At 65.7% G+C, this 18462-nt stretch overlaps 2 protein-coding genes across 6 annotated transcripts in view; one reads left to right on the forward strand and one right to left on the reverse strand.

The window, feature by feature from the left end:
* The first annotated feature begins 621 nt into the window (after positions 1-621).
* Positions 622-11038, forward strand: NACAD (NAC alpha domain containing). The gene is made up of 8 exons (XM_047763553.1): positions 622-776; positions 2914-9459; positions 9615-9727; positions 9825-9899; positions 10244-10390; positions 10467-10613; positions 10747-10869; positions 10955-11038. The coding sequence occupies exons 1-8, from the start codon at positions 710-712 to the stop codon at positions 10967-10969; spliced, it is 7233 nt and encodes a 2410-aa protein (XP_047619509.1). The 5' UTR covers positions 622-709; the 3' UTR covers positions 10970-11038.
* Positions 11039-12685: 1647 nt separating this feature from the next.
* CCM2 (CCM2 scaffold protein) overlaps positions 12686-18462 on the reverse strand; it is a 52605-nt gene continuing 46828 nt past the window's right edge. For 4 of the 5 annotated variants that reach the window (XM_047763875.1, XM_047763874.1, XM_047763872.1 and 1 more), the window contains 4 exons: positions 17817-17952; positions 14950-15007; positions 14451-14589; positions 13004-13745 (listed from right to left, as the gene is read on the reverse strand). In XM_047763875.1, the coding sequence (XP_047619831.1) occupies positions 13143-13745; positions 14451-14589; positions 14950-15007; positions 17817-17952 (936 nt within the window). In that variant the 3' untranslated portion in view covers positions 13004-13142. Of the gene's footprint in view, positions 13746-14450; positions 14590-14949; positions 15008-17816; positions 17953-18462 lie in introns of all 5 variants that reach the window. The other variant, XM_047763873.1, reaches the window with a different exon arrangement.

Below are 18462 nucleotides of genomic sequence, written 5' to 3' on the forward strand. Positions count from 1 at the left end.
TTCCTTCCACTGTCTGGGAGTTGAGGGGTGGAACAGCGCTGAGGTGCTGGGAGCCCCGGGGACCGCTCAGCCGAGGCTGCCTACCCTGCTGCTCTCCCGCCAGCCAGCCTGCTCTGGTTGCCATGGAGCCAGGAGGCGGTTGCCACGGAGACCGACGTGTGAGAACCAGCCAATCAGTGAGGAGCTGCAGCGCCAGCTCACCTCTTGGATGGAGGCACCGGGCTAGGCCCCCGGGGCAGCTGCGGGCCGGGAGTTCGAGCAGGGGAAATGCGCTGCCACCTCACTCAAAGAGCCCTGGCCACCTATAACCTCCAACCACCCCCTCGACCCCGCACCCCCTCTTCCCCACCCGGCTAAGGGGTGATGCCTGGAATGGCCCTGAAGCCCTCTCGTTAGTGGAGGGGGGGAAAGGGGGAATACTGCGGGAAAGGCGGGGCCGCGCACGCCAGGAGGAGGATGCGGCCGGGGGAGGGGAGGGGGAGGGAGGGAGGCCTCCCCCCCCCACTCCCGCCCCCTCCGCTCCGGGCGCACCGCAGTGCCTGGCGCGCCCGCGCACGCTCACTCAGGGCGCTGGGCGGGCGGGGCGGTGCTTACGTCATCCACGGACGCCCCCCCCCAACCCCCTGGCAGAGGGGCGGTGGCCGCGCAGGCTCCCGCAGACGGACTCACGGACAGACAGGGGACGGAGGGACGGGCGTACAGCCAGGCCATGCCCGGGGAGGCTGCCCGCGCCGAGCTGCTGCTGCCCGAGGCAGGCGGGCCGGGGCCCCGCACAGGTGAGGCCGGGGCGCTCTCCCGCCTGCGTGTATCTCCGCCGCCGTCCCTCTCTCTGTCCCTGTCCCCTCTCTACCCCTCTTTCTCTGTCCCTATACCATCTCTGTCCCGGTCTCACTTCGCCCCCCCCCCCCCCCGCCTCCGCCCGTTCTCTCTCCGTCGCTCCCCCTCTCTGTCCCTCTTCGCCCCTCTCCCTTCTTCATCCCCCCTCAGGCCCCTTCCTTGGTCCCCTGCCCTCCGTGCCCCTGAGTCCTAGCCCACCCTGGCCCCACTCAGGACTGCAGGGAAGGGCGTGGCGGAGCAGGGATGTCCTCCCAGAGCCAGAAGCAACTTGAAGGCCTGCGGGCGTCCCAGGCTCCGTGGGCTCCCAGCCGCTCCCCCGCCGCGCCCCATTGTCTGAGCGGAGTAGCTGGCCTCCCTGGGACCACGCAGCTCTGGACCCAAGGCTGCAGGTCCAGACAGCACCCAGGCCGCTATGGATACACCAGACACCGGGGGCCTGCCCCTCAGAGCTGGGGACAGCTCCTGGCTCAGGAGGGAGGACCAGGACGGGAGCTGGAGCCTGGGGAAGCCAGAGGTGCTGGCTAAGGTCTGGAAGGTGGGAGGCCCTGGGAGCGTGGCCTGGGGAGCAGCAGCCCCGGAGCACAGGCCTGAATCCTTGGAGAGGCTAAGTCAGCAAGTGTGGGTGGAGGCTGAGGGGAGCAGCCTCGGCTGGGAAGGCCAGCCGGGATGGCCCCTGGGCAGGAGGTCAGCCATGTGTGACTCTGGGAGGGCCAAGGGCACCTTGCTGTGGGTGAGAGGTCACCTGGAGATGACACCAGGGCTGGGTCCAGGGACCTCCCTCTCGGTCCAGTAAAATGGGTTGGGGCCAGCTCTGCTTGGACTGTTTGATGGGGCACAAAATGGTTTTTGTGCCTTGAATGAAGCACAAAAACCTCTGACCTTTGGCTTCCCTTCCTCTGCCCTCTTGGACCCACTCCACCCTCTGCCTGCCTCGGGGCCCTGGCATCCACTGCAGGTGCGCAGAGATACCACATCAGGCTCAGTGCCCAGAGCCCCGTCTCCGGCACCCAGCCCTGCCTGCCACACCCACCTCCAGAATTAGCTGTTCCTGGGGCGTGGGGACCCAAAAGACCCCTTTTCTCAGGACCCTGTTGCCACACCAGCACTCCAGCTTCGTGGCCCAGGGGCCTGGGATTCTGCCTCTGCTGCAGCAGCCGAGCAGCCTGGGGAGGGGGCTGTCACTTCTGTCAGCTTCATCTCTAATCCTGGCAGAATCTTTGCAGATGGAAAGCTGAGGCCCAGAAGGTGTACTTGTGGGTGGCCGGGGTGAAGGTGGTAGAGCAGGAACCCTCTGGAGAACTCAGCAGGCCTGGGCAGCCCCTGTCCACCACCATGGGACCCACTCAAATGACCCTGGCAGAGGGAGCTGCCCTGAAGATTCCGCTGGATGCTCCCACAGCCCCCCAGAGCTGGATGCAGGGCAGGGCGGGGCCCCCTCTGTGCTCCACCCGATGACTGTCACCACTGCCAGCAGTGCCCCCTGGCCTCAGGCTGAGCTGGGGCGCTGTGGCCCTGCTGCTCCTCCTCTGTGAGCCAGCTCTGGGCACAGAGTCAGGGTGGAGCCCAGTAGGACCCTGCCAGGTCGCCCTTGGGGGTAGGCAGCAAGGAAAGGGGAGAGAAGAGGCCGAGAGGCAGGACCCCCACTTCACAGCAGGAATGATCCTGCCCTGGAATGTTCCAGAGCTGAGCGGAGTGCAGGCCTCCTGCTCCCTGGGGGCCCACGGGCCTGGGAGGTCATGAGCGGGCCTCTCTTGCAAGCCCGGCCGAGGCGGCACAGATTACGTGCAGGAAGTCAGCAAGCTGGTGTCTGAGGAGAAGGGACCTGGTCTCATCTGTACCGAGCGTCTTGGAGAAAAGCCAGACCCCAAGCTGCTCACTGTGGTCAGAACTCTTGGAAAGCCTCCCCCAGGCACAGCAATCCCCTTTGCCTCTTCTGTCCTCTCTCTTCAGGGACACCTGCCCCCGCGGCCCCTGGCCCTGAGCTCAACTCCCATCTGAGGGAGGGGTGGCTGTGGTCTGGGAGCTGCTTCTCTCGGGGAAGATGCCCGCTCTGCTCATGCCCTTCTCTCTCCACAGATCTGTCCTGTGATGCGGCTGCAGCTACCACCCCGAAAGGGGACCAGCTGGAGCACTGTGCCCTGAGCCCTGGCCCCAGCACCCTGGCCCTCACGTTCCTGCCCAGCAAGCCGGGTACCCGGCCCCCGCCCGAGGGAGCCAGCTGGGATGCAGGGCCTGGCCGCGCCCCCTCGGCCTGGGCAGTGCAGACAGAGGGCGGCCCCAGCCCAGGGAGCCCCGAGGTTCGGCCCGCCGAAGGTCCTCTCCCAGCCTCCCTGGAGCCCCGGATCGTGATGGGCGAGGAGACGTGCCGCCGGGCACCCCCACTGCCCAGGGCAGCCCTGCCAGAGCTCAGGGACTGGGAGGGTGGGCACGCCAGCCCCCACCCACCCCCCGAGTTGCGTTCTCAGGGTGACCCTCCTGTGCCTTTCCCTGCCCCAGACTCTGATTCCTTCTTCACGCCGCCCTCCACCCCCACCGAGACAGCCTGCCCCCTGCTCCCCGGCCCCGGGCCCTGCAGCGACGCCGGGGATGCCCAGGCCGAGCTGGGGGACTCGCCCCCAGCCTCCCCCTCAGGCTCCTATGTCACAGCAGATGGGGACAGCTGGGCCTCCTCTCCATCCTGCTCCCTGAGCCTGCAGGCCCCGGCCGAAGGGCTGGATGTGCCCTCAGGCTGGGGCTTCTCCCCAGCCGGGTCTGTGGCGGATGAGAGGGAGCTGCCCCCGGCCCAGACCTCGGACACCCCCTCCCCAGAGTCCAGCCTCTCGGGGGACAGCAGCTCTTCCTGGGACCAGGAGGGCCACTTCTTCGACCTGGACTTCCTGGCCAACGACCCCATGATCCCTGCTTCCCTCCTGCCCTTCCAGGGCAGCCTCATCTTCCAGGTGGAGGCTGTAGAGGTGACACCGCTGCCCCCTGAGGAGGAGGGGGTGCAGGAGGAGCAGGAGCAGGACGAGGAGCAGGAGGCCCCCGTCCCCAGGGGGGACCTGGCCGGGGAGGGTGAGGACGACAGCACGTTCGCCTCCTCCCTGCACTCGCTGTCTGACCTCTCCATCACCGAGGGCATGGACGAGGCCTTCGCCTTCCGGGATGACACCTCGGCCGCCTCCTCTGAGCCCGACTCGGCCTCCTACGCGGGGGCTGACGATGAGAGGCTGTACAGTGGGGAGCCGCATGCACAGCCCACCACTCTGCTCCAGGACAGCCCCGCTGAAGCCGCCTTCTGGGGCCCAGAGCCTGCTCTTGGAGCGGCCCCCAGAGAGGCTGGCACTGCTGCCAAGAGCCAGGAACCAGGCTCTGAGATACCCAAGGTGGGTCCCACGTCAGGCCAGGCATCCGCAGCTGGCGTGGGCCCTCACATCCCGCAGGAAGCCCCAGGCCTCACTGGGGTGACCCCTCAGGCCCAGGTAGAAGAGGCAGGCTCCACCATGGGACCAGCACCTGTTGCCATGATCACACTCGGGCCCCTGAAGGAGGGAGACAGCCCTGCCTTGGGCACAGAGCCACGGACTTCGAAGGGAGAGGAGGGCCTCGCCTCCCTGCAAAAACGGAAGGAAGAAACAGGCCAGGGGTCTGTGGCTGCAGCCAGCCCCGAGCTCCAGCCAGAAGAGGATCCGGCCATATCCTCACCCTTGCAGGATACAGGCCTCCCCTTGGTTCAGGGATCTGCCTCTGAGACCAGCCCTGGACCCCAAGCAGAAAAAAAGGACCTGATGGCACCTTTGCCCCTGCAGGATGCGGGTCTCCCCTCAGGCCAAGAATCTGCCACCGAGACCAGCCCTGCGCCCCAGCCAGAAGTGGACCTGATGGCACCTTTGCCCCTGCAGGATGCGGGTCTCCCCTCAGGCCAAGAATCTGCCACCGAGGCCAGCCCTGCGCCCCAGCCAGAAGTGGACCTGATGGCACCTTTGCCCCTGCAGGATGCGGGTCTCCCCTCAGGCCAAGAATCTGCCACCGAGACCAGCCCTGCGCCCCAACCAGAAGTGGACCTGATGGCACCTTTGCCCCTGCAGGATGCGGGTCTCCCCTCAGGCCAAGAATCTGCCACCGAGACCAGCCCTGCGCCCCAGCCAGAAGTGGACCTGATGGCACCTTTGCCCCTGCAGGATGCGGGTCTCCCCTCAGGCCAAGAATCTGCCACCGAGACCAGCCCTGCGCCCCAACCAGAAGTGGACCTGATGGCACCTTTGCCCCTGCAGGATGCGGGTCTCCCCTCAGGCCAAGAATCTGCCACCGAGGCCAGCCCTGCGCCCCAACCAGAAGTGGACCTGATGGCACCTTTGCCCCTGCAGGATGCGGGTCTCCCCTCAGACCAAGAATCTGCCACCGAGGCCAGCCCTGCGCCCCAACCAGAAGTGGACCTGATGGCACCTTTGCCCCTGCAGGATGCGGGTCTCCCCTCAGGCCAAGAATCTGCCACCGAGGCCAGCCCTGAGCCCCAACCAGAAGTGGACCTGATGGCACCTTTGCCCCTGCAGGATGCGGGTCTCCCCTCAGACCAAGAATCTGCCACCGAGGCCAGCCCTGCGCCCCAGCCAGAAGTGGACCTGATGGCACCTTTGCCCCTGCAGGATGCGGGTCTCCCCTCAGACCAAGAATCTGCCACCGAGACCAGCCCTGCGCCCCAGCCAGAAGTGGACCTGATGGCACCTTTGCCCCTGCAGGATGCGGGTCTCCCCTCAGGCCAAGAATCTGCCACCGAGGCCAGCCCTGAGCCCCAACCAGAAGTGGACCTGATGGCACCTTTGCCCCTGCAGGATGCGGGTCTCCCCTCAGGCCAAGAATCTGCCACCGAGGCCAGCCCTGAGCCCCAACCAGAAGTGGACCTGATGGCACCTTTGCCCCTGCAGGATGCGGGTCTCCCCTCAGGCCAAGAATCTGCCACCGAGGCCAGCCCTGAGCCCCAACCAGAAGTGGACCTGATGGCACCTTTGCCCCTGCAGGATGCGGGTCTCCCCTCAGGCCAAGAATCTGCCACCGAGGCCAGCCCTGCGCCCCAACCAGAAGTGGACCTGATGGCACCTTTGCCCCTGCAGGATGCGGGTCTCCCCTCAGGCCAAGAATCTGCCACCGAGGCCAGCCCTGCGCCCCAACCAGAAGTGGACCTGATGGCACCTTTGCCCCTGCAGGATGCGGGTCTCCCCTCAGGCCAAGAATCTGCCACCGAGGCCAGCCCTGCGCCCCAACCAGAAGTGGACCTGATGGCACCTTTGCCCCTGCAGGATGCGGGTCTCCCCTCAGGCCAAGAATCTGCCACCGAGGCCAGCCCTGCGCCCCAGCCAGAAGTGGACCTGATGGCACCTTTGCCCCTGCAGGATGCGGGTCTCCCCTCAGACCAAGAATCTGCCACCGAGGCCAGCCCTGAGCCCCAGCCAGAAGTGGACCTGATGGCACCTTTGCCCCTGCAGGATGCGGGTCTCCCCTCAGACCAAGAATCTGCCACCGAGGCCAGCCCTGAGCCCCAGCCAGAAGTGGACCTGATGGCATCTCTGCCCCTGGAGGATGCAGACCTCCCTCTGGTCCAGGGATCTGACTCCGAGGCCAGCCCTGAGCCCAAACCAGGAGAGCTGACTGCAGCCCCACCCCTGCAGGATGCAGACTTTCCCTCAGGCCAGGGGTCTGCCTCTGAGACCAGCCCTGAACCCCAGCCAGAAGAAAGGGACCTGAATGCACTCCCACCCCTGCAGGATGCGGGTCTCCCCTCGGTCCAGGAATCTGCCACTGAGACCAGTCCTGAGCCCCAGCTAGAAATGGACCTGAGAGCATCTTTGCCCCTGGAGGATACAGAACTCCCCTTGGTCCAAGCATCTGCCTCAGAGGCCAGTGCTGAACCTCATCCCAGAGAAGGAGACCTGACTGCAGCTCCACCCCTGCAGGATGCAGGACTCCCCTCAGACCAGGGGTCTGCCTCTGAGACCAGCTCTGGACCCCAGCCAGAAGAAAGGGACCTGAATGCACTCCCACCCCTGCAGGATGCGGTTCTCCCCTTGGTCCAGACATCTGCCTCTAAGGCCAGCCCTGAGCCTCAGCCAGAAGTGGACCTGATGGCATCTTTGCCCCTGCAGGATGCAGGCCTCCCCTTGGGCCAGGAATCTGCTTCCGAAGCCACTCCTGAGCCCCAGCCAGAAGAAAGAGAGCTGACGGCATCTTTGCCCCTGCAGGATGCAGGCCTCGCCTTGGGCCAGGAATCGGCCACTGAGGCTGGTCCTGAGCCCCAGGCAGAAGAAAGGGACCTGAGTGCACCCCCACCCCTGCAGGATGCGGTTCTCCCCTTGGTCCAGGCATCTGCCTCTAAGGCCAGCCCTGAGCCTCAGCCAGAAGAAGTGGATCTGACCGCAGCCCCACCCCTGCAGGATGCAGGCCTCGCCGTGGGCCAGGAATCGGCCACTGAGGCTGGTCCTGAGCCCCAGCCAGAAGGAAGGGACCTGAGTGCACCCCCACCCCTGCAGGATGCGGTTCTCCCCTCAGTCCAGGCATCTGCCTCTAAGGCCAGCCCTGGGTCTCAGCCAGAAGAAGTGGATCTGACCGCAGCCCCACCCCTGCAGGATGCAGGCTTCGCTTTGGGCCAGGAATCGTCCACTGAGGCCGGTCCTGAGCCCCAGCCAGAAGAAAAGGACCTGCATTCACTCCCACCCCTGCAGGATGCGGTTCTCCCCTTGGTCCAGGCATCTGCCTCTAAGGCCAGCCCTGAGCCTCAGCCAGAAGTGGACCTGATGGCATCTTTGCCCCTGCAGGATGCAGGCCTCGCCTTGGGCCAGGAATCTGCCACTGAGGCCAGTCCAGAGCCTCAGCCAGAAGAAAAGGACCTGAGTGCACTCCCACCCCTGCAGGATACGGTTCTCCCCTCGGTCCAGGCATCTGCCTCTAAGGCCAGCCCTGAGCCTCAGCCAGAAGTGGACCTGATCGCAGCCCCATCCCTGCAGGATACAGGCCTCCCCTTGGGCCAGGAATCTGCCTCCGAGGCCAGTCCTGAGCCCTGTCCTGAGCCTCAGCCAGAAGTGGACCTGATCGCAGCCCCATCCCTGCAGGATGCAGGCCTCCCCTTGGGCCAGGAATCTGCCTCCGAGGCCAGTCCTGAGCCCCGTCCTGAGCCCCAGCCAGAAGAAAGGGACCTGATGGCATCTTTGCCCCTGCAGGATGCGGTTCTCCCCTTAGGCCAGGAATCTGCCACTGAGGCCAATCCTGAGCCCCAGTCGGAAGTAGCCCTGACCATATTCTCGACGCTGCAGGATGCCGGTCTCCCCTCGGGCCAGGGAGCTGCCTCCAAGGCCAGCCCTGAGCCTCAACCAGAAGTGGACTTGACAGTATTTCTGCCCCTGCAGGATGCAGACCTCACCTCAGACCAAGAATCTACCACCAAGGCCCTGCAGACAGATGCGGGCTGCACCCCAGGGACCGAGCCCATGGCCACTACCGCCCAGCGGAAAGGAAGCAAGACCTCAGGACTGAGGCCAGAGCCTGAAGAGAAGGACCCAGACCACAGTGGAGGCGCAGATGCTCTGGCCTTGGATCAGGCCCATCCCAGTGGCTCGGAGCCGGCTGCAGATGCTCGGACACCTTGGGCCTTGCAGGGAGATGTGGGCCCCCCTGAGCCTACCACAGAGACCCCGGACCGCCCTGAGCCTACCACGGAGGCCCCAGATCTTCCAGAACCTGACTCCAGTGGGGAGGAAACGGCCAGGGCACCTGAGCAGGGAGCCTGTCTTGACGGCCATGTGCGCGGGGATGATGAGGCTGAGCCCAGCTTGTCCCCGAAGGAGGCCCTGGGGGCTGAGAAGCAGGGCGGCAAAGTCCTGGAGCCGGTGGCCCTCAGCCCAGAGGCGAGTCCTGCTGCCTGTCTGGAGGCTGGCCCGGTGCGGCCCCCAAGCCCCGTGGAGGAAGGAAGGGCCACCCTGGGGCCCAGGCTTCCCAGGGCTGCGGCCTCAGAGGCTGGGCTGGGTCCTGGCTCAGAGTCTCCATCGAGGGCTGCGCCCAGGTTGGGAGGGGGCTGTCCCAAAGATCCTGCCCCAACACTTCCACTGCCCTCAAGGCAGCCAGAGCCCGTGCTGGGCCGGGGCAGTGGAGGACAGGCCCAGGCAGCACTCAGAGTCCTCAGCCCCTCCCCGCCGCAGCCCCCGGAAAGCCGCGCCAGGCACCTGGCCAGTGCACCCCAAGACAGGACGCGGGGCCCTGAGCCATCTGCTCCCGGGGTCCCCATGGAGTCAGCCCCCACCCCATCCGGCCCCCCTGCCCCCTGCTCTTGCCAGGGCCCCCGGGAAGACTTAGGGGAGGGCCAGGAGCCCCTGGGCTCTCCCGGCCTCCCACCACCACGGGCAAGAGCCCGGCGGGCAGCGGCTGCCTTCTCAGGGACTCCGAACCCCCCTGGGGCCGGGCAGGTGGGCCTCCCGCCCCAGCCCCTGCCCCTCAGCCCCAAGGCAGCCCCCAAGGGGGGCAACCATGCCAAAGACCTGGCCTCGAGCATCTCACCCCCCTGCCAAGTGCCTCTTGGCTCTGGGCCCCGGAGCCCAGCCGGCCCTCGAGGGCCCCCAGCCACCGAGCAGCAGGATGATCAGGACAGTGTGGAAGAAGGTGAGCGGGATCCGGGCTGGAGCCCTGGCCTGAGCAAGGGACTGCTGAGGGCGGGGGCGGGCAGGGCCCCTGCTCCTTGGCACGGAGCCAGAGCAGCTCGCCCCCGGCCCCTGCCCGGAAGGCAGAGGCCACCCTCACACCTGCCCGGTCCGCAGACTCGCCACGGGCTCCGGGCTCCGGGCAGCACTCGGATAGCCACGGGGAGTCGTCGGCCGAGCTGGAGGAGCAGGACCTCTCAGGACCGCAGACTGCGCAGTGCCCGGCCCAGGTGCTAGACCACGGGGGGATGGGGGGGGGGGGGCAGCGGGCCGCTGGGAGGGCTCCGCACCCCACTCTCGGGTGCTCAGACAACCTCTTGTCCCCAGGCCCCGGCAGGCGGCGCGAGCGAGGAGACTGTGGCCAAAGCCAAGCAGAGTCGCAGTGAGAAGAAGGCCCGAAAGGTGGGCTGGGGGGTGGTCTCCTGGGGGGACCGGGGCGGGGCCAGACGACCCCAGCCACCCCAGGTCGGAGGCGGGCTGCCTAAGGGGACCCTTTACACCCCATGGCTGATGAAGCCCCCCCCCCCCCGGGCCCTTGGGTAAATGCAGCAGCGGGACACCGTGGGAAATAACGGGGGCAGGGAAGTCAGCCGCGGCGGCCCTGTCAGCCTGAGTCCACACGGGGGGGCCCCCAGGAGGGTCCCCTTGGCCATGTGCCGCCTCCGCCTGGGCCCTGCCTCTCCCCCCGGACCCCCGACAGGGCCCCCTGGGGCTCAGGCCCGGCTCTGAGCCTGCTGTGCCCCCAGGCGATGTCCAAGCTGGGCCTCCGGCAGATCCAGGGCGTCACCAGGATCACCATCCAGAAGTCCAAGAACATCCTCTTCGTCATCGCCAAGCCCGACGTCTTCAAGAGCCCGGCCTCCGACACCTACGTGGTCTTCGGGGAGGCCAAGGTCAGGCGGGCTGGCGTGGGCACTGGGCAGGGCCTTTGAGCGGGAGCACAGCTGACAGCGGGGCTCTGTGCTGCAGATCGAGGACCTGTCGCAGCAGGTGCACAGAGCTGCTGCCGAGAAGTTCAAGGTGCCCTCCGAGCCCTCCCCGCTGGTCCCCGAGTCAGCACCTGGGCCGAGGGTGAGGCCAGAGTGCGAGGAGGAAGAGGAGGAGGAGGAGGAGGAGGTGAGGCCCAGGGGCGCGGGGCCCCACCTTGCGAAGGGGGGGGGGCAGCTCTGCCTGGGGGCACCCGGCGGGGGGGGGGCCTCTTCCTGGGGGACGGGGCCGCTCCAGCACCTCCCCGCTTGCCCTGCTCCAGGTGGACGAGGCGGGGCTGGAGCTTCGGGACATTGAGCTGGTGATGGCACAGGCCAACGTGTCCAGGGCCAAGGCCGTGCGGGCCCTGAGAGACAACCAGAGCGACATTGTCAACGCCATCATGGTGAGTGGCCGGCAGCCCCTGCAGCGGCCCCGCTGCTCTCTGCTGGGTCCTCCCCCAACGTGGCCTCCTCTCGCACTTCCTGCAGGAGCTGACGATGTAGCTGCTGACCTGCGACTCGGCGCCACCCCTGCCCCCGAGCCCTGCTGCTCAATAAACGGGTGTCCCTCACGGCCTCTGTTCCTCCATCGGTCCCCCAAGCGCAGGCTCTGGCTAAGTGGGTTTCCTGAAGCCACGCGAGGAGGGGGGCGGTCCTTCGCCCATGGTCCCAGAGGGTGGCAGTCCATCCCCAGAGTCCCAGGGGGCCCAACTTGCCCAGAGGTCGCGGGCAGTCCAGTCACCTGCCTGTGGCCCAAGGTGTGGGTCTGGGGACTGCAGGTGCTGGAAGAAACTCCCCAGACAGAGGGGCCTGAGAAGTCTCTGCAGGAGTGCCCGTTGCAGCTCAGTGGAAACCATTCTGGAACTAGTATCCATGAGGATGTGGGTTCGATCCTAGGCCTCGCTCCGTGGGTTAAGGATCCGGCATTGCTGTGAGCTGTGCTTTAAGTCACAGAAGCGGCTCGGATCCCTTGTTGCCGTGGCTGTGGTGTAGGCTGGTAGCTGCAGCTCCAGTTTGACCCCTAGTCTGGGAACCTCCATATGCCCCAAGTGTAGCCATTAAAAAAAAAAAAAAAAAAAAAAAGCAAAGTCTCTGCGGGGGCACCTGAGCTGGAGGGGCTGCGGGAGGCGGTGTCTGCTCAGGGGTCGGCAGTTAATCCCCCAGTTCTCGGCCCCTTAACCACAGCCCGGCTCCAAGAGCCACCCTTCTCTCCGTGCCCTCTCCTCTTCTACAAAGTCCAGGGACCCACGGGGTGGGCCATGTACAGTAGCGGCCCTGCAGAGGATCCTGGCTGGCCACAGAACGCGCACAGGGCACCAGGTCACCCTGTGTTGAAGCACAGTCTGGGCTATGGCGGGGCCAGCCCCTGGACTGAGTGGCTGTCTTTAGCTCTTCCAGATGCTTCCAGGGCTGGTCCATTTGCACACGCACACGCCTAGAGACAGCATCTGCCAACTGTCTCCCTAGCTTTGTCCGGCCTGGGCCCACAACCTGCTCTGGGACAGTCGGCGCCAAAGCAAAGTCTGAGACCCCATCTCCCATCCCACCCCGGCCCCGGTCAGCAGGGAGCCCAGGGGACAGCAGACCCTGCCTGGTGCCTGCACAGCTGCCATGCACACCCACGGCCCTGCCCGCCCTCCGCGGCTTCCTGCACGTGCAGGCGTGGGTCTCTCAGGGCGAGGCCTCCCGTGGGTGAGGAGGGAGTCACGGAGCTGGTTCTTCCGCACCTGCCCCAACCTGACGGCCCCACCCTCCCCACGTCCCAAGGGCACAGGAGGGGCCAAGCCCGGGGGGGCCTGAGGCCAAGGGGCTCGAAGGGGTGAGCACAGTGCCCCCGCTGGCCTCCCTGCCCACCAGGGACCCTGGGCCCCAAAATGACCCTCTCTCAGGGTGGGAACACACTTCTGGTGAACCGGCTGGCATCCAGGGTCTGCCGTAGAGACCACACGAAGGAGGGTGAGACCCGGGAACTGGGGGCGTGGGTCAGGGGCTGGAGGACGGCCAGCGCCCCTCAGAGAACCACTCCCACCCGCGTGCGCCGAGGACACTGCTCGCTGCCCTGCGTCCACGAAGCCAAAGCCCAAATCGGGCCTCTGTGCAAGCCGGCGTGAGAGCCCAGCCCAGCTCCCCGCGGCCAGCGTGCGCCCCAGGGCAGCCCAGGGCCCAGACACCCCGGCTCCTACCCGACTGGAGCAGAAGAAACACACTGGCAACCAGAGATAAATTATTCACATTGCGGTAAACTTTTAAGGTCTCTGAGAGTTTCAATAGAAATGTCATGTGCAAAACTGACAGCTGTCCAGGGACGGGCTGACAGGACCACCCCCACCCCCGAGGCAGGGTCTCGTGCGGGGGCGGGCAGCGCTGTCTTCGGCGCCCACACCAGGGTTCCGCCTTCACGGTCGAGCCCCCGCGCCCGGCGCCCCCCACGGGCAGGAGCAGGGCGGCCCGCAGGCCCGGCGGCGTCAGGCCGAGTCCGGGTCCATGCTGCAGCCCAGCGCCTCGATGTCATTGCTGATGTCCGAGATCATGCGGTCCCACTCGTCCCCCTCCGAGGGGGCCGACTGGTCGTCGGAGCTGCCCGCGGCCCTGTTCCCGTTGGAGGTGGAGGTGGAGGTGGAGCTCATGGTCCGGCGGTACCTGCCAAAGCTGTCGGTGATGATGCCGCGGCCATCCTTCACGCCGATGGTCTCCAGAAAGTTCTCGAAGTGCTGGCTGTCCTTCTCAGGGATGAAGGGCCGCAGACCTGCAGGCATGCAGCATGCCTGCCCCTGCGCCTCCCGCGGAAAGCACACGCCTGCCAGCCACTGGGGCCCCACAGCCCAGAGGCTCCCACCCCGCCTGCTGCCCTGTCTGGCCCCACCCCGGCAGTGGCCGTGGCCCCACTGGGCCTGGTCTGAAACGGGGCCGGCGCAGGCCAGGAGCACAGCCGCGCACCCACGCCACTCCCTCGAGTCCTCGGAGAGGCCCCACTCCACTCCTCTGCGGAGCCTCCCCGTGCCCTCGACAGGCAGCACGGCTCCTGCCTCGCCCTCCGTCGGGCTCCCCTGGGGCCCTCTGCTGCCTCCCCGGGGGCAGGACCCCTCGGGCCCGCTGGCTGGGACCCATTCCTAATGGGGCCCCTGTTGGTCCGGGACTCACCGAGCAGCAGGAACTTGCGGCTGTCCCCGTAAAGCTGCCGCAGGTTGATGCAGAACTCGTGCACCGAGGCCCCGTCGCGGTACTCGTGCAGCAGCGCCGCGAACTGCTGGATCTCCTGCGACGACAGCTTGGTGCGCAGCTGCCGAGGGGGCCCGGCGAGGGGTGGGTGGTGAGTGGTGCTGCCAAGCCCTGCCCGCGCCCCACCCAACCCCGGACCACCAGCAGCTTCACTACCCTGGATGGCGGTGGGGGGCACCAGAGCCCCGAGGCTCCCACACTGGCCCAGAGAGCCTCGGAGACCAGCAAGGAGCCCTTGGGCCGCCTGCCTTAACCTGCGCCGGGGCCACCAAGGGCTGCCGGGGCCGGACCACAGTGGGGCCAAGGGGGTGCCTGCGCGCACCACTGTGGGGTGCCAGCATCCTTGGAGCCCAGAGTAGTGCTCAGCCAGGTGACCGAGTTTCTAACGCCAACATCGTGTGCGGTCGGGGGACGGGGAAAGAACGTCTGCTGAGTGGTGACAGGGCCCATCTGGCCCTTTCAGGGGGTGACCCGGTCCCCCTGCCACCATTCACCACCAGAGACCCAGGGACAGGCCCGTGGTCCAGGCCCGGAGGCCAGAGCAGGCCCCACGCTCGGGCCTTGGTCAGCGCACGCTCTCCCAGAGACTGGCCTGGTGGGAATGGCAGCGATGCCCAGGCATAAGCCAGGCGTCTGCGCCTCCCGCCCCAGCTCCCCCCCTGGAGAAGCCAGCCTTCCCCCCTCCCCTCCTCACCCCCCGCCCCCCAAGGAGCTTCTGTCCCCAGGTGCCACGGGGCCAGCACAGAGGAGCATATGGGCGGCATACCGTGAGCATGTAGTCCTGCAGCAGCTCGGCAGCCGTGGCGCTCAGCTCGCTCTCACTGACTGTCTTGGCGTGGGGCGCTGTCTGCATGCAGAAGGACAAGGGCGAGACGCCGCCTGCATGCGCACACTCGGGGAAGGTGCTGCGGGGACACAGCTGAGTGTGGGTGGGTTGCCTCCCAGCCCCGCTCCGGACCTGCAGCCTGCCACCCCTGCGGGAGGGCCTGGTCAGGGACAGGGTCTGAAAGGAGGCGGGCCTGCCGTGGAAGGACAGGCTTGGGGCAGAACAGAGAGGACACGTGCCAGGAAGGACCCAGAAGGAGCCAGCAGCCTGGCAGGGTCTTGGCGGAGTGACAAAGTCACCGCGGCCACCTTGGGGAGCCCACTCCCTGGAAGGGTCCTGAAGGCAGACTGGGGCTGGGGGGTGGGAACTGATGAGGACGCGGGGCGGGGGGCGGGGGGGGAGCCGTGCTGGGGCTCTGGCACCGGGGCAGACCACTCACAAAGTGCTGGCTTCCGTCTCATAGGGCTCCTTCAGGTCCACCTTTGTGGAAGAGTCGTCTGTACAGAAAGCACAGAACACAGAAGCTTCTGGTTACGGGAGGGAGGGGGCACTGAGCTCAGCATCCAGGCTCCTGGGGTGCACCCCATGGGCTGCTCCCGCTCCTGCACCTCCTGGGGGTCTTATAAGTGCACCACATGCGGCTGGACTGGGCAGGAGCCAGGGCAGTGCTTCGGTCCTCGGAAGAGGTGCCAAATAGCGGGCCTGGAGGGGACTCCCCGATGGCCAGGGACAACAAAAGCGCTATTTGTGGACATGGGCACCACAGCCGGCAGCACCCTAGGCACTGTGCTACCTCGCCTCCCCTGATCCCAGCAGGTATTACCACTGCCCCAACTTTTAGGTGAGGAACTGAATCAGAGAGGTTATGCAACGTGCCCCATGCCACACAGCCAGGGAGGGCAGGAGGCACGATTAGAGCTGGCAGGTCTGACTCCCAGCCTGGACCCAGCCAGGCTCCATGTATGAATGACTGCTCGCCAAGGACAGGGGCGGGGCCTCCGGATGCCCGAGACCCTCGAACCAGCAAAGGGCCTGGTAGCCAGCAGCCAAGGGTGACTCTGAAGCCAGCAAGTAGGAGAGACACTGAAGAGATGGCCTACGGTCCCTATGCCACAGACCACGAGGGGCACCAAGCACTGTTACTTACACGCAGCAGATGAAGCTTTCAGAGAAAAGGGGTGAGGACGTGTGGGAGTGCGGGAGCGGACGGGGAGGGCAAGGGGACGTGGCTGGCAGTGGGAAGGAAGTGTGTGGTGGGCAGAATAACAGCCCCAAGATGCCCCCATCCAAACCCCAGAGCCTGAGCACCTGCTAGGTGAAGGGGCGATGGGGGCGGAGGTCACCGGGCAGCTGACCCTAAAGCAGGGAGATACCCTGGGCCATCTGAGCTCAAAGTGTGCCCGGGGCCCTTCCATGGGCAGGGGCAAAGGGGCAGACAGAGCTGTGATAACAGGAGATCAGAGATGCCACCATGGCTGTGACATGGAGGGAGGCTGCCAGAAGCTGGAGAAGGCAGGAGACGGCTTCTCCCTGGAGACTTGAGTGACAACGGACCCAAAGTGGACACACCTGCAGAACTGTGAGCAGTAATGTCTACGGGGCTTAAGCTGCTCAGTGGCGGTGGCCTGTCACAGCAGCAGGACAGAACTGAGGCAAGGAAAGCCCCGAGGCAGAAACCGGCAGACGACACGTGTGTGAGAGCCTAGCATGGCGTGTCTGTGTGCGTGAGCGTGTGTGTGCCGTGCGAGCATGAGACACGCATGTGTGACATTTGTGATGGGTGCGTGCATGCAGCTATGGGGACCCCCCGGGAGCCCTGGGAGCAGGGCACAGAACACACCTATGCAGAGCGGAGGCAGGGAGGAAGCGGGCTCAGGGAGGCCCTGACAGGAACGTCCTGCGTTCACTTCGTGAAAACTCATTCGACTGTACACTTAGGCTTGTGTGCTTTTCAGTAAAAAAGTTTATTTTTTAAAAAAAGGAGGGAGTTCCCGTTGTGGCTCAGTGGAAACAAATCTGACGAGCACCCATAAGGATGCAGGTTCGATCCCCGGCCTTGCCCAGTGGGTTACGGATCTGGCATTGCTGTGAGCTGTGGTGTAGGCCAGAAGCTACAGCTCCAATTTGACCCCTAGCCTGGGAACCTCCATGTGCTATGGGTGCAGCCCTAAAGAGACAGCAAAAAAAAAAAAAAGAGAGTTCCCACTGTGGCACAATGGGATCAATGGCATTTCTGGAGTCCTGGACGCAGGTTCAATCCCTAGCCCAGCACAGTGGGTTAAGGATCTGGCGTTGCCACAGCTGCAGCATAGGTCGCAAGTGCGGCTCAGATCTGATCCCTGGACCTGGGAATTGCATGTGCCATGGGGTGGGGGGAAAAAGAAGACCCTATTGGAAATTTTAATGCACCAGAGACCAAGCAATCACACCAAAGCTGAATGTTTAAATCCAGCTCAATAAACTACCTGCTACCCACTGGGGAGGCCACTGGCCTCTGGGCCTCAACTTCCCGCCCGCAGTGAGGACAGACTACCAGCCTGGCTGGGCCGTCTCGTCTCTGCGGGTCCAGCGTGAGCAGCAATAGGAGGAGGAGCAGGTAAGAGAAGCAGTCCTTCCTCAAAGAGCTGCCCCAGCTTCCCGAACGCACAGAGCTCCGAGGTGTGTGCCGAGCAGTGCGAACCGCTGAGGAGGGGCGAGGGGCTGGGTCTCATCTCCATGGAAGGACCAGAGGCGTCCTGCACCAGAGGCGACAGCCGTGGTGCCTCCAATACCTCTCTCTGCTCATCTGACTTACAGAAGCCGTGAACCCACAATAAACTATAGATTTGAAAAACAGATGCTCTTGGCGGCTAGATTTAGCTGAAGTGGGCAACGCGAGAAACGCAGTATCCCGCGTGCACTAGCGGATGCGTGAAACTTCTCCCCAGATACCCAGGCAGCTGCACGGCCTTTAGGCTCCTCCTTCTTCCTGCCCCCGTGCCCTCCCCACACCCACTCTCGGCCCCGGCGCTGAGAGCCCTTCCTGGCCCTCTGCTCTGGGTTCGGTGAAGTGACTTTAGCCACAAGTGGGTCCAGAAAAAGTGATCGCAGCCCCTGAAGTTACAGCTTAAAGGAGGGGGTGAAGGGAACACAGAGTACCATCCACAGTGAGGTCTGGGGACAGAGGATGCCTGCTCAACCCCCCAGGACGGTGCCCTGTGTCGCTGCACGACAGTGCAGCCCAGGTGTTGTTCTGGGCGGACCCGGACTCCCAGCTGACAGCAGGGCCCCGGTGGGAAGGGGGAGGCCGCCCGCTGGCTCACGTACCGCTGTGAAGGGACGGGTGGTGGGTGGGCGTCGAGGCCCCGTCAAATATGGCTCTGTCCAGGAAGTCGATGGTGGACTCCGTGTACACAATCTGGAAGACTTGGCCGAGCAGGGAGCACAGCTCTTCGGCGGCAACCTGCCGACAGAGCACCAAGCTGAGCCTTCCTGGGCAGCCTCCTGACACCTCTGCAGCCCGTTGCCCTCCGGGGCCGCCAGGACACCAGCCCAGGCCCAGGAGGCCCTCCAGACCCCAGGCGCGCCTGCCGCCGGCCCTCCTCTTGCCACCACCCTGGCCGGCCACCACCATCTCCCCGCTCGCTCGTGTCCCAGCCTCGGGAAAGGGGCAGGGAAGGCACAGCACCGCTGCCAGGTCACATGGACGCAGTCCCAATGTCTGCAGGAGCCTCCAATGGGGACAGGCCAGGGAGGCAGCCCCATGAGGAACCACCCGGTGGGGAGGAGGGCAGAGCTGGGGAGGCCACCTAAGGTGGGAGCCTTACAGACGTGAGGACTGAGCAGAAGGGTATCAAGGGGCTTGCGGAAGGGGCACCCGAACCCTAACTTGCCACTCCCAAGAACCCTCCCCAAGGACGCAGCTTGGGGTGCAGACCACGGCCCCCGTCAGCATGGGGGAGGGGGATGAGGC

The sequence above is a fragment of the Phacochoerus africanus genome, chromosome 16 (assembly GCF_016906955.1).
Source record: "Phacochoerus africanus isolate WHEZ1 chromosome 16, ROS_Pafr_v1, whole genome shotgun sequence".
Lineage (NCBI taxonomy): Eukaryota > Metazoa > Chordata > Mammalia > Artiodactyla > Suidae > Phacochoerus > Phacochoerus africanus.